Source organism: Protomyctophum parallelum, assembly GCF_964188405.1.
Source record: "Protomyctophum parallelum genome assembly, chromosome: 17".
Lineage (NCBI taxonomy): Eukaryota > Metazoa > Chordata > Actinopteri > Myctophiformes > Myctophidae > Protomyctophum > Protomyctophum parallelum.
In genome coordinates, this window is record NC_139719.1 from 43,301,698 (window position 1) to 43,316,391 (window position 14,694).

The 14,694-nt window shown below is 50.5% G+C and overlaps 1 protein-coding gene across 1 annotated transcript in view; it reads right to left on the bottom strand.

The window, feature by feature from the left end:
• The window catches only part of LOC310874381 (twinkle mtDNA helicase-like), a 37,933-nt gene that overhangs the window by 17,943 nt on the left and 5,296 nt on the right, over positions 1 to 14,694 (bottom strand). Inside the window, exons 2-6 of the mRNA XM_083787156.1 lie at positions 8,873 to 9,193; positions 6,780 to 7,092; positions 5,272 to 5,466; positions 3,743 to 4,120; positions 444 to 671 (exon numbers count right to left, since the gene is read on the bottom strand). Coding sequence (XP_083643282.1) covers positions 444 to 671; positions 3,743 to 4,120; positions 5,272 to 5,466; positions 6,780 to 7,092; positions 8,873 to 9,150 — 1,392 coding nt within the window. The 5' untranslated portion in view covers positions 9,151 to 9,193. The remainder of the gene's footprint in view (positions 1 to 443; positions 672 to 3,742; positions 4,121 to 5,271; positions 5,467 to 6,779; positions 7,093 to 8,872; positions 9,194 to 14,694) is intronic.

Consider the following 14,694-nt stretch of genomic DNA (forward strand, 5'->3'; position numbering starts at 1 on the left):
TGATTTATTTATTTATTATTTACTATAGTCCTAATAAACCCCAGGAAATTACATCTGGCCACAGAAGATCACAGGATCTACTGAATGTGAAGGTAGCCTACTGGGGGAAGGCTTATACTGTGTGTATAGGCTCAATATGTCACTTTGTCACATTCAATAGATCCTGTGATCTTTTGTGTCCAGATGTAATTTCTTGGGGTTTATTAGGACTATAGTAAATAATACAAAAATAAATCGCCACAATATTTTGTAAAAAAATACATATTTAGCCCCATGCTCGAATGCCCCCGCCCCCCCCTGTCAAAAACTGCTAAAATCCCTAAAACGAAAGAAAGCAGCAAATGAAACAAAATTAACACTCATCTTTTACTTTCTCTAATAACAACCTAAAACAAGAAGCTTGGTTGAAAAAAAACTTTAAAAAGCCATGGTCGCTTACAAACCTCGTCCCGGAGCTGCTTGAAGGACACGATGGACTCGTGCTCCGACGCGATGGCGGCCCCGAGGATGCGCTGCAGGCTCCGCCCCTGGGACAGGGCCTCGGCGGCGCCCGGCGCCTCCTCGCCGGGCCGGACCAGGGAGCAGCGCTTCAGGCCCAGCTTACGGGAGAACGCCTTGGACGCCTCCCAGGAGCGCATGTCCCCTCCCAGCCACAGGGTGACCCGCTTGAACTATGGGACGGTATGGAAATGATTACATGTCCCCTCCCAGCCACAGGGTGACCCGCTTGAACTATGGGACGGGACGATAATATGGAAATGATTACATGTCCCCTCCCAGCCACAGGGTGACCCGCTTGAACTATGGGACGGGACGATAATATGGAAATGATTACATGTCCCCCCCCAGCCACAGGGTGACCCGCTTGAACTATGGGACGGGACGATATGGAAAATCAGTGTTGTTTTCGTCGACTAAAACTAAGACGTAAAAATGTTCGTCGACTACCTTTTTCCACTGAAGAAAACTTAAGTGGAAACTAAATGAAAACTGAGCTACGATGACTAAAACTAAGACCCAATTTCGTCAACAAATAAAAACTAGACTAAAATGTTAGGAAGGGGACTAGTGGACAAGAGATCCAGTATAAGTCATTTTACACTTGGTTGCATGCTGAAAATAGCCGATCTACAAGCTCACAACGCGTTGCAGCGCGACGCGTTGTGAGCTTGTAGATCGGCTATTTACAGCAAGTGTAGAAACAGTCATTACGACGGCATCAAGGCCCACCAAATACATTTTAGTCGACTAAATCACCTGTAGATTTAGTCGACAAAAATCTCATGACATTTAGTCGACTAAAACTAGAACATTCCAGGTGACTAAAATGTGACTAAAACTAAATGAAAACAATTCAAAAGACTATGACTAAAACTAGTCTTTGCTGCCAAAAACAACACTGCTGGAAATGATTACATGACTCCTCCCAACCACAGGGTGACCCGCTTGAACTATGGGACGGGACGATAATATGGAAATCAGTGTTGTTTTCGTCGACTCACCTGCTCCAGGTAGGGCAGGAGGGCGGGGGGGGGGGCAGAGGGGGACTCACCTGCTCCAGGTAGGGCAGCAGGGCGGGGGGGGGGGCAGAGGGGGACTCACCTGCTCCAGGTAGGGCAGCAGGGCGGGGGGGGGGGGGGCAGAGGGGGACTCACCTGCTCCAGGTAGGGCAGGAGGGCGGGGGGGGGGGCAGAGGGGGACTCACCTGCTCCAGGTAGGGCAGGAGGGCGGGGGGGGGGCAGAGGGGGACTCACCTGCTCCAGGTAGGGCAGGAGGGCGGGGGGGGGGGCAGAGGGGGACTCACCTGCTCCAGGTAGGGCAGCAGGGCGGGGGGGGGGGCAGAGGGGGACTCACCTGCTCCAGGTAGGGCAGCAGGGCGGGGGGGGGGGGGCAGAGGGGGACTCACCTGCTCCAGGTAGGGCAGCAGGGCGGGGGGGGGGGGCCCAGAGGGACTCACCTGCTCCAGGTAGGGCAGCAGGGCGGGGCCCAGAGGGGGACTCACCTGCTCCAGGTAGGGCAGCAGGGCGGGGGGGGGGGGCCCAGAGGGGGACTCACCTGCTCCAGGTAGGGCAGCAGGGCGGGGGGGGGGGGGCCCAGAGGGACTCACCTGCTCCAGGTAGGGCAGCAGGGCGGGGGGGGGGGGGCAGAGGGGGACTCACCTGCTCCAGGTAGGGCAGCAGGGCGGGGGGGGGGGGCAGAGGGGGACTCACCTGCTCCAGGTAGGGCAGCAGGGCGGGGGGGGGGGCAGAGGGGGACTCACCTGCTCCAGGTAGGGCAGCAGGGCGGGGGGGGGGGCAGAGGGGGACTCACCTGCTCCAGGTAGGGCAGCAGGGCGGGGGGGGGGGCAGAGGGGGACTCACCTGCTCCAGGTAGGGCAGCAGGGCGGGGGGGGGGGGCAGAGGGGGACTCACCTGCTCCAGGTAGGGCAGCAGGGCGGGGGGGGGGGGGCAGAGGGGGACTCACCTGCTCCAGGTAGGGCAGCAGGGCGGGGGGGGGGGGCAGAGGGGGACTCACCTGCTCCAGGTAGGGCAGCAGGGCGGGGGGGGGGGGGGCAGAGGGGGACTCACCTGCTCCAGGTAGGGCAGCAGGGCGGGGGGGGGGGCAGAGGGGGACTCACCTGCTCCAGGTAGGGCAGCAGGGCGGGGGGGGGGGGCAGAGGGGGACTCACCTGCTCCAGGTAGGGCAGCAGGGCGGGGCCCAGAGGGGGACTCACCTGCTCCAGGTAGGGCAGCAGGGCGGGGCCCAGAGGGGGACTCACCTGCTCCAGGCAGGGCAGCAGGGCGGGGCCCAGAGGGGGACTCACCTGCTCCAGGCAGGGCAGCAGGGCGGGGCCCAGAGGGGGACTCACCTGCTCCAGGCAGGGCAGCAGGGCGGGGCCCAGAGGGGGACTCACCTGCTCCAGGCAGGGCAGCAGGGCGGGGCCCAGAGGGGGACTCACCTGCTCCAGGCAGGGCAGCAGGGCGGGGCCCAGAGGGGGACTCACCTGCTCCAGGCAGGGCAGCAGGGCGGGGCCCAGAGGGGGACTCACCTGCTCCAGGCAGGGCAGCAGGGCGGGGCCCAGAGGGGGACTCACCTGCTCCAGGCAGGGCAGCAGGGCGGGGCCCAGAGGGGGACTCACCTGCTCCAGGTAGGGCAGCAGGGCGGGGCCCAGAGGGGGACTCACCTGCTCCAGGCAGGGCAGCAGGGCGGGGCCCAGAGGGGGACTCACCTGCTCCAGGCAGGGCAGCAGGGCGGGGCCCAGAGGGGGACTCACCTGCTCCAGGCAGGGCAGCAGGGCGGGGCCCAGAGGGGGACTCACCTGCTCCAGGCAGGGCAGCAGGGCGGGGCCCAGAGGGGGACTCACCTGCTCCAGGCAGGGCAGCAGGGCGGGGCCCAGAGGGGGACTCACCTGCTCCAGGCAGGGCAGCAGGGCGGGGCCCAGAGGGGGACTCACCTGCTCCAGGCAGGGCAGCAGGGCGGGGCCCAGAGGGGGACTCACCTGCTCCAGGCAGGGCAGCAGGGCGGGGCCCAGAGGGGGACTCACCTGCTCCAGGCAGGGCAGCAGGGCGGGGCCCAGAGGGACTCACCTGCTCCAGGCAGGGCAGCAGGGCGGGGCCCAGAGGGGGACTCACCTGCTCCAGGTAGGGCAGCAGGGCGGGGCCCAGAGGGACTCACCTGCTCCAGGCAGGGCAGCAGGGCGGGGCCCAGAGGGGGACTCACCTGCTCCAGGTAGGGCAGCAGGGCGGGGCCCAGAGGGACTCACCTGCTCCAGGTAGGGCAGCAGGGCGGGGGGCAGGCAGCTGAAGCCTCGGGGCAGGGCCAGGCTGGGCAGACCCGTGGCCTGGCTCACGGCCAGCGCGTCCAGCTCTCCGCCCGTCAGGACCACCTGGGAGTCGGCCCGGCCCACCAGAGGCATGCCGAACAGGCAGTGGTAGGCGGAGGGCTTGGGGACGGTGGCGTCAGCGTAGCGGACCCTCCCGGAGGCCGGGTCGATCTGGGCCGAGAGGAGCTTGACCCCCCTCAGCTCCATGGGGGGGGAGGAGGAGGAGGGACCCCCGAACCAGGGGAACACCAGGCTCTTGGTGGGCCGGAAGACCTGGACCCGGAACCGCTCCAGGGTGGAGTTGGAGATGTTGGTGATCTGAAAGCAAACGCAGTATGACATGTATATATATACAGTAGGTCAGCTATACTGTACATCTATCTCCCAGACACAGCAAACACTAGACTAAACAAACCCATTTAGGCCTGACCTCAAAATTAAAAAAAAAAGAAGATCCTCCAGTTTTCTGAAATAAATATTATATATATTATTATTATATATAGAGCTTGTAGGTCTGCTATTTTTGAAAAATCGAAGAACGACTGACATTTTTTTAGAATCTGATCTCAGGTCAGAATGGGTTAATCAGACCAGTAGTGTGTCCCCCAGTGGAAACCTCATATGAATCTGATCTCAGGTCAGAGTGGGTTTAATCAGACCAGTGTGTGTCCAGTGGAAACCTCGTATGAATCCGATCTCAGGTCAGAATGGGTTAATCAGACCAGTAGTGTGTCCCCCAGTGGAAACCTCGTATGAATCTGATCTCAGGTCAGAGTGGGTTTAATCAGACCAGTGTGTGTCCAGTGGAAACCTCGTATGAATCCGATCTCAGGTCAGAATGGGTTAATCAGACCAGTAGTGTGTCCCCCAGTGGAAACCTCGTATGAATCTGATCTCAGGTCAGAGTGGGTTTAATCAGACCAGTGTGTGTCCAGTGGAAACCTCGTATGAATCTGATCTCAGGTCAGAGTGGGTTTAATCAGACCAGTGTGTGTCCAGTGGAAACCTCGTATGAATCCGATATCAGGTCAGAATGGGTTAATCAGACCAGTAGTGTGTCCCCCAGTGGAAACCTCGTATGAATCTGATCTCAGGTCAGAGTGGGTTTAATCAGACCAGTGTGTGTCCAGTGGAAACCTCGTATGAATCCGATCTCAGGTCAGAATGGGTTAATCAGACCAGTAGTGTGTCCCCCAGTGGAAACCTCGTATGAATCTGATCTCAGGTCAGAATGGGTTAATCAGACCAGTGTGTGTCCAGTGGAAAACCTCGTATGAATCTGATCTCAGGTCAGAATGGGTTATAATCAGACCAGTGTGTGTCCAGTGGAAAACCTCGTATGAATCTGATCTCAGGTCAGAATGGGTTATAATCAGACCAGTGTGTGTCCAGTGGAAAACCTCGTATGAATCTGATCTCAGGTCAGAATGGGTTAAAAAAAAACACCAAAGGGGGTTCCACACAGCTACCTGAAACATGGTTTTGATGAGCTGGACCTCGTCGTGGTGAAGGTGGGCCAGCGGTACGGAGCCGTCCCAGATCCTCTGCGCCTCCCCCCGCTCCCTCCTCCTCTCCTCCAGCTCCTCCTGGCTCTGCAGGTAACCCAGCAGGTTACTGGGCCTCAGGAAGGTCTTCTGCTCCTTCACCATCAGCTCCAGACAGTCCTGGTAGTGAGAGAAATCTATGAAAATCTGGGAACTAAATCTTTACCAAGAAATGTCTTCACCAATGTGTTTCTAAATGTGTCTAATAACATGTACTAAAAGTTTGAAATTCAACTCCTGTGGGAAATTGAGTTATTAGCATAATATATGACCATACCCATAACATCCTATATAAGGCCAAAAAGTCAAGATTTCATCATTCTTTCAGTAGCATGTGACATATGAAACTAGGGGTTTTTTCATGATTCTGAATCCATTCCAAGCATTAGTTTTGCACAGAAAACACTCCTTGGGCTAAATTAGGCCATATCCACTACTGAAAGAATGATGAAATTGGGACTTTTTGGCCTTTTTGGCCTTACCTGGAATGTCTTAGTGTTTAGTCTAGTTTTAGTCGACTAAATGTCATACGATTTTAGTCGACTAAATCTACAGTTGATTTAGTCGACTGAAATGTATTTTGTCGGGCCTTGATGCCTGAGGCATCAAGAGTGTTTTTACACTTGCTGAAAATAGCCGATCTACAAGCTCACAATTTAAAGACGGTTACGCCGCGGACAAAGCCAACTCGGATCGTGAGAAATCATGACAATGAAACACAATGTTTTGGGGCCGATCAAATAATTTATAAGAAGAAAAACGAAACAAATAGTGTTATGTCTCCTGCCTTTATTTTCTTCTTTCTAATGATTTGATCGGCAGAAAATATTGTGTTCATTGTCATGATTTGTCACGATCCGAGTTGGCTTTGTCCGCGGCGTAACCGTCTTTAAATAAATACTGAAAGAAAATCCTATGGTCAGAATGCATTGCATTTCATTTCCTGGGCCACTCGTCGTTCTGAAAGGGGGAGGGACTGCGACGCTGTATAATGCCATAGAAAGCATAGACGGTCCAGTCTAGGAGAAGAGTGACCGGAAGTCCTGGACCGGAAGTTTGGCTGAATGTACTGGACTCAGGCAAAAGCCCAGCTGATAATGATCTTAAATCCCTTTATCTTAGATCGTTTTCTTTAGCAATAGTACAACAATTAAACATTAAAGGTATATTCAGTGATTTCACTTAATTCAAATATCACTTATTTTTTTGTTTTGTTGTGATAATCCTCCCTACTATAGAGTGTGCTGGCCATATAAGGAGTTCCTCCCTGTCCCCAGTTAACCCCTGGGGGTCAAAAAACCTTAGGTTTCGTTTTTGACTCTCTATCCTGATTGGACGAAAGGCTGGGTCCCACAGCCAAAAACGAAACCTAAGGATTTTTGAGTGAAATCACTGAATATACCTTTAACACAACACACAAGATACGGTCGTACCTGCAGGTCCTCCCAGCTGCCCTCCATCAGCGTCTCCGTGCAGAGGAACTGTCCCGTGGTCTTGTCGATGAACATGTTGAAGCCCTCCTTCTTCCCCCCCGACGTCGAGGAGGCCCCCCCCGAGGCTGGCCCCGGGGCCCCCTCCTTCCCCCCCTGGGGGTCCAGGAAGACGCTGGGCGCGTGCAGGCAGCTGTGGCCGTCGTGGAACGCCACGTTCTTGGAGCGCAGGTAGAGCTTGATGTCGGCCGCGGTGACGGCGGGGCTGGCGGGAGGGAACACCGTCATGGAGCTGGTGGAGTAGCTCCGGTACCTCCTGGGGGGAGAGGACACACACACACACACACACACACACACACACACACACACACACACACACACACACACACACACACACACACACACACACACACACACACACACACACACACACACACACACACACACACACACACACACACACACACACACACACACACACCGCCATTATTACAATTTACAATGTAGGCATTTAGCAGACGCTCTTAATCCAGAGCGATTTACATTTAAGCAAGAACAAAAAGCATGAGAATACATCACATAAAAACATTTATCATGAAACATGCGTAAGCTAAGAAAGTAACAGTGGAATATCTATATAATGAAACTATACATATAAACTATATATATATATATATATATATATATATATATATACTACTATGCTATACATATGTACTATGACGTGCTATGACTACATACAATGCAATTATAGTGCTGTCTACATAACATGCTATAAGTCTGTATCAGATGCTATCTAAGCCAACAGAAATGCTATCTAAGGGGTGTTAGGGTAAGTGCTATGGGCCATGATGGAGTCTGAAAAGGTGGGTTTTCAGACTACGGCGGAAGATTGGGAGTGATGCTGCAGTTCTGACTGCAATGGGAAGTGCATTCCACAGTTACGTTACGTAGTATTATTACATGGCTTTTGGTTGAATGCTCGATTCCGATTGGTCAGTCGTTTTGAATTCAGCTGGTCTGTTATTTCTGGATAATGACCGCTCTATAACAGACCGCTGTCTAATCAAACGCTCAGACACTGCTGTACATGACATCCATGCACACACACACACACACACACACACACACACACACACACACACACACACACACACACACACACACACACACACACACACACAGCTAAACATTGCTCTGAAAAATGTTTTTGAAAACATTTGAGTGAGAAATAAGACGAAGAAAATGGATTCTATTTGATCGACTCACTTCCTTATTTTCCAGCCATAAGCGCATACTTTGTTTTGTTGTGTGAGCCAGATATTATCCCTTTACATAATCGCAGGGGTTAAAGCCAAAAAAAATCCCAAGACTGAAAATTTTCAGACCACTTTTCAAACCATGTGGCGAACCCCCCACATTTGCACCGATGTCTACCCCCGTCCTAGACAGCGATAAAATAAATAAATACAAATGAATCATAAATTAATACCATGGCGCGCGCAGCGCACACAAAAATTTGGGGTTGTAAAATGATGTTTTCCCAAAGTTGCCTTTACCGAATGTGTGTCAATCCATGCTTCATTTTATAGAAGCAGCTTTTGAAGTTATGTTGTATTATCGCCCACAATCACAATTATTTGAGTTAATCGCCAATTTATTTAGTCATAATAATCGACATATTCGTTTCCATGTTGGAAAAGATTTTCATACATAACAAAAGCAGAAAAAGCAAGATCTACAAGTTAATTATGACATTTTAATTTAATTATTTGCGCTGACAATTAAAAGCATCAACTTAGCCCATTCTGAACGGGGAACCCATTTTGGTGTCGGCATCATGTCATGCTTTAGCTATTGAAAAACAGCAGATCTACAAGCTCGTGGTGCGCCACCGAGTGGCGCACCACGAGCTTGTAGATCTGCTATTTAAAAAAAATCGAAGAACGACTGACATTTTTTTAGAATCTGATCTCAGGTCAGAATGGGTTATAATCAGACCAGTGTGTGTCCAGTGGGGAAACCTCGTATATGAATCTGATCTCAGGTCAGAATGGGTTAAATCGTGCGACGGAGACGGAGACAGCCCTGCGTACCTGGACACAGCGGCGAGGGCCAGAGGGGGGGGCTCGCCGCCCAAACAACGCCGTCGGTGTGAGAACACCGCCGCCGTATGGCGCGTCGTCGTAGCGCTAGCGTAGCGGTGGTAGCCGCCGCACGCCGTCCGAGCGCCGCTATAGCGCTGCTCCCGCCGCGTCAGGAGGACTCGCGCCACGGACCATGACGAGCAGTGTCTCTTATGGACGGGAAGACGTCGCACCGCCGCCTCCAACCACCAGGTGGAGGCCTTGAGCAGAGAGCTGCTGCTCCACATGATGATGAGGGCGATCTGCTGGAGTTCAGAGGAGACATCCGACCTGCCCGAGAACAAAACAAAGATTATTTATGATTATTATACCATAAGTCCAGTAGAGCAGTGCTTCTCAACACTGTTGTTTTCGTCGACTAAAACTAAGACGAAAAATGTTTTCCACTGACAAAAACTAAGTGGAAACTAAATGAAAACTGAGCTATGGTGACTAAAACTAAGACTAAATATACTGACAATTTCGTCGACAAAGGCCCAGGCCGTAGCGTAACGGTCTGGGCACCGGACTGGTGATCCAGTCGCGGTGTGCCGCGGGTTCGACTCCCGAACCCGACACGGCCTTTACCGCATGTCATCCCCCCATCTCTCTCCCGTTTCCTTTTTTTTTAATTTATATTTTTTGTCCCACGATTTTGTAACCCATTTTTCACCCCTGTGTCAATCATCCTGTGATGTGATCCTGGGCTCTACACACCCTCCGCCAACCTAGGGAGAGCAACGGACTTAACTCATGCTTCCTTCCTTGAGTGTCCAAGTTGCTCCTTTACACCTGACAGGGGGGAGTTTCCCTGGTTGGACGTAGCGCGTGGAAGGAACACGTTATTCCAACCAGTTCCTTTCCCCTCCATCAGGCGTCCCGGCTGGCCAGGGGGAGGCAGTTTAGAGACCAGGATTACTGCATGTTTTTGTGAGGGTACCTACCCTAGGGGACACGGGGAGAACATGCAAACTCCACACAGAAAGGCCCTTTCGCCAACCCCACCTTCGGGTATGGGCACTGATGACGCGGAGGAGGAAACACGCCGCCAGCACCCACAGCGCCCCGAGCGGGAATCGAACCCAGGACCTTCTAGCTGTGAGGCGACAGCACTACCAACTGTGCCACCGTGCCCCATCTCTCTCCCGTTTCCTGTCAGCCTACTGTCTGTCCCTTAAAAAATCAATAAAAGGCGTAAGCCGCAAAAAAATATCTAAAAAAAAAAAAAAAAATCGTCGACAAATAAAAACTAGACTAAAATGTTAGGAAGGGACTAGTGGACAAGAGATCCAGTATAAGTCATTTTACACTTGGTTGCATGCTGAAAATAATCTATCTACAAGCTCACAACGCGTCGCAGTGTAAAATCTGTCATCACGACGGCATCAAGGCCCGCCAAAATACATTTTAGTCGACTAAATCACCTGTAAATTTAGTTGACTAAAACATTATGACATTTAGTCGACTAAAACTAAACTAACACCAAGACATTCCGAGGTGACTAAAATGTGACTAAAACTAAAATAGAAATTTGCTGCCAAAAACAACACTGGTTCTCAAACGTTTTCATTTCAAGGACTCCCCCCCCCCCCAGTTTGACCCGCTTTAGGGCTACAGACAGATGACCATTTTTAGTGTTTACTTAGTTTTTATCCCTTTTTACAGGTCAATACAGGCAGACTAGGGATGCACCGATCCGATACTCGTATCGGAGATCGGCGCCGATCCAGGCTAAAATTCTAGATCGGGTATCGGATCGGTGGCCGATCTATTATCTTATCCGATCCGATCCGATCCGATAATTATGTGTAATTACAGTATGAAAACAACTCTACCTCCTCTGTGACACAGCAGTGTAGTATTGACAGTATAACATGTGGAATGCAGCCAGGCTAGCCTGCGCACACATTAACCTGGTCTAATTGTTGCACAGTTATTTAATAAATAATTCAGTGCATTTATATCTGCGTTTGTTACATTTTGTTTTACAAAGTTGGGAAAGTAATGTTTAAGTCAAGCCTTGATGTTGCCTTACACAAAATAATGATTCCAGACTCCACAGTGTCCACAGTGAGGCATACAGCTTAATAGGTTATTACGTTTCTTTGTGGGGGGTATCGGATCGGTACTCTGTATCGGCAGATACTGGACCCCCATGTATCGAAATCGGTATCGAATGCCAAAAAGCCGGATCGGTGCATCCCTAAGGCAGACAGGCGATTCAGTCAAAACAGTTCATTTTTATTTTTTTCCTCCCCTTTACCCCCCCCCCCCCCTCCCCCCGTCCAGAGACAGCTAACAGAGGCAAGGATGGAGTATATATATATATAGCAGATAGCATTTGACACAGACTTATAGCATGTTATGTAGACAGCACTATAATTGTATTGTATATAGTCATAGCACGCCATAGTACATATGTATAGCATAGTAGTAAATATGTATAGTTTATATGTATAGTGTATGTATAGCTTCATTATATAGATATTCCACTGTTACTTTCTTAGCTTACACATGTTTCATGATAAATGTTTTTATGTGATGTATTCCCATGCTTTTTGTTCTTGCTTAAATGTAAGTCGCTCTGGATTAAGAGCGTCTGATAAATGCCTACATTGTAAATTGTATATATGCACAAAATGTATTATAGAGAAATAGGATAGCACACACATACACAGAAAACAAAGGAAAAAAAACAGAAAACCAAAACACATTTTTAACAGATTTTCTATCTCTGAGACCCCAATTTATAATATTGTAAAATCAACGTAAAGTGTGGAAATGGGACGTCTAACTCTATGCAGTCAACTGGACGGCCTGTCACAGTGTGACGATACACCTCGTTTATACCCATATATGGGCTTTCTACATTGACCCGATGTCAGCGCTAGATATAGCTCTGTTGTCTCCATATATGGAGCTATCATTTTTTTTTGTGTAATGAGTGTTTTTACACTTGCTGAAAATAGCCGATCTACAAGCTCACAACGCATCGCAACCAAGTGTAAAATGACTTATACTGGATCTGCTGTCCACTAGTCCCTTCCTAACATTTTAGTCTAGTTTTTATTTGTCGACGAAATTGTCAGTATATTTAGTCCTAGTTTTAGTCATCGTAGCTTAGTTTTCATTTAGTTTCCATTCGTTTTAGTCAGTGGAAAAAGGTAGCCGACGAACATTTTTCGTCTTAGTTTTAGTCGACGAAAACAACACTGGTACACGTCACGCGCCATATATGGACATGCAGTGGGTACCACGAGAGCTCCATATAGGGTCATGTTGTGAAGAGGTTCTTCTGACATCAGCAGAATGACGTGACCTCAACAGAATTATAAGACCCGTCACTGCTAGTCAACCACCGGGTTCTGGAAGTTCAGTTGGAGCAAGAAGGCACTCCGAGGAATTCTCACCCACGTTCCCGAGAACTCCACAGCCAATCTGCCACTGACCAGAGCCAGTAGAACACAACAGTGGACCTCTCACTCACTGACCAGAGCCAGTAGAACACAACAGTGGACCTCTCACTCACTGACCAGAGCCAGTAGAACACAACAGTGGACCTCTCACTCACTGACCAGAGCCAGTAGAACACAACAGTGGACCTCTCACTCACTGACCAGAGCCAGTAGAACACAACAGTGGACCTCTCACTCACTGACCAGAGCCAGTAGAACACAACAGTGGACCTCTCACTCACTGACCAGAGCCAGTAGAACACAACAGTGGACCTCTCACTCACTGACCAGAGCCAGTAGAACACAACAGTGGACCTCTCACTCACTGACCAGAGCCAGTAGAACACAACAGTGGACCTCTCACTCACTGACCAGAGCCAGTAGAACACAACAGTGGACCTCTCACTCACTGACCAGAGCCAGTAGAACACAACAGTGGACCTCTCACTCACTGACCAGAGCCAGTAGAACACAACAGTGGACCTCTCACTCACTGACCAGAGCCAGTAGAACACAACAGTGGACCTCTCACTCACTGACCAGAGCCAGTAGAACACAACAGTGGACCTCTCACTCACTGACCAGAGCCAGTAGAACACAACAGTGGACCTCTCACTCACTGACCAGAGCCAGTAGAACACAACAGTGGACCTCTCACTCACAGAGCAGAACCAACTAGAACTCTACGTTAGATAGAGCATCTCACAGAGCAGCAGAACCAACTAGAACTCTACATTAGATATCTCACAGACCTGAACCAGTAGATCACTACAGTGGACCTCTCACAGACCAGATCCAGTAGATCGCTACAGTGGACCTCTCACAGACCAGATCCAGTAGATCACTACAGTGGACCTCTCATAGACCAGATCCAGTAGATCACTACAGTGGACCTCTCATAGACCAGATCCAGTAGAACTCTACAGTGGACCTCTCATAGACCAGATCCAGTAGAACTCTACAGTGGACCTCTCATAGACCAGATCCAGTAGATCACTACAGTGGACCTCTCATAGACCAGATCCAGTAGAACTCTACAGTGGACCTCTCACAGACCAGATCCAGTAGATCACTACAGTGGACCTCTCACAGACCTGAACCAGTAGATCACTACAGTGGACCTCTCACAGACCAGATCCAGTAGATCGCTACAGTGGACCTCTCACAGACCAGATCCAGTAGATCACTACAGTGGACCTCTCATAGACCAGATCCAGTAGATCACTACAGTGGACCTCTCATAGACCAGATCCAGTAGAACTCTACAGTGGACCTCTCATAGACCAGATCCAGTAGAACTCTACAGTGGACCTCTCATAGACCAGATCCAGTAGATCACTACAGTGGACCTCTCATAGACCAGATCCAGTAGAACTCTACAGTGGACCTCTCACAGACCAGATCCAGTAGATCACTACAGTGGACCTCTCACAGACCAGATCCAGTAGATCACTACAGTGGACCTCTCATAGACCAGATCCAGTAGAACTCTACAGTGGACCTCTCATAGACCAGATCCAGTAGAACTCTACAGTGGACCTCTCATAGACCAGATCCAGTAGATCACTACAGTGGACCTCTCATAGACCAGATCCAGTAGAACTCTACAGTGGACCTCTCATAGACCAGATCCAGTAGATCACTACAGTGGACCTCTCACAGACCTGAACCAGTAGATCACTACAGTGGACCTCTCACAGACCAGATCCAGTAGATCGCTACAGTGGACCTCTCACAGACCAGATCCAGTAGATCACTACAGTGGACCTCTCATAGACCAGATCCAGTAGATCACTACAGTGGACCTCTCATAGACCAGATCCAGTAGAACTCTACAGTGGACCTCTCATAGACCAGATCCAGTAGAACTCTACAGTGGACCTCTCATAGACCAGATCCAGTAGATCACTACAGTGGACCTCTCATAGACCAGATCCAGTAGAACTCTACAGTGGACCTCTCATAGACCAGATCCAGTAGAACTCTACAGTGGACCTCTCACAGACCAGAACCAGTAGAACTCTACAGTGGACCTCTCACAGACCAGATCCAGTAGATCACTACAGTGGACCTCTCACAGACCAGATCCAGTAGATCACTACAGTGGACCTCTCATAGACCAGATCCAGTAGAACTCTACAGTGGACCTCTCATAGACCAGATCCAGTAGAACTCTACAGTGGACCTCTCATAGACCAGATCCAGTAGATCACTACAGTGGACCTCTCATAGACCAGATCCAGTAGAACTCTACAGTGGACCTCTCATAGACCAGATCCAGTAGATCACTACAGTGGACCTCTCACAGACCAGATCCAGTAGATCACTACAGTGGAC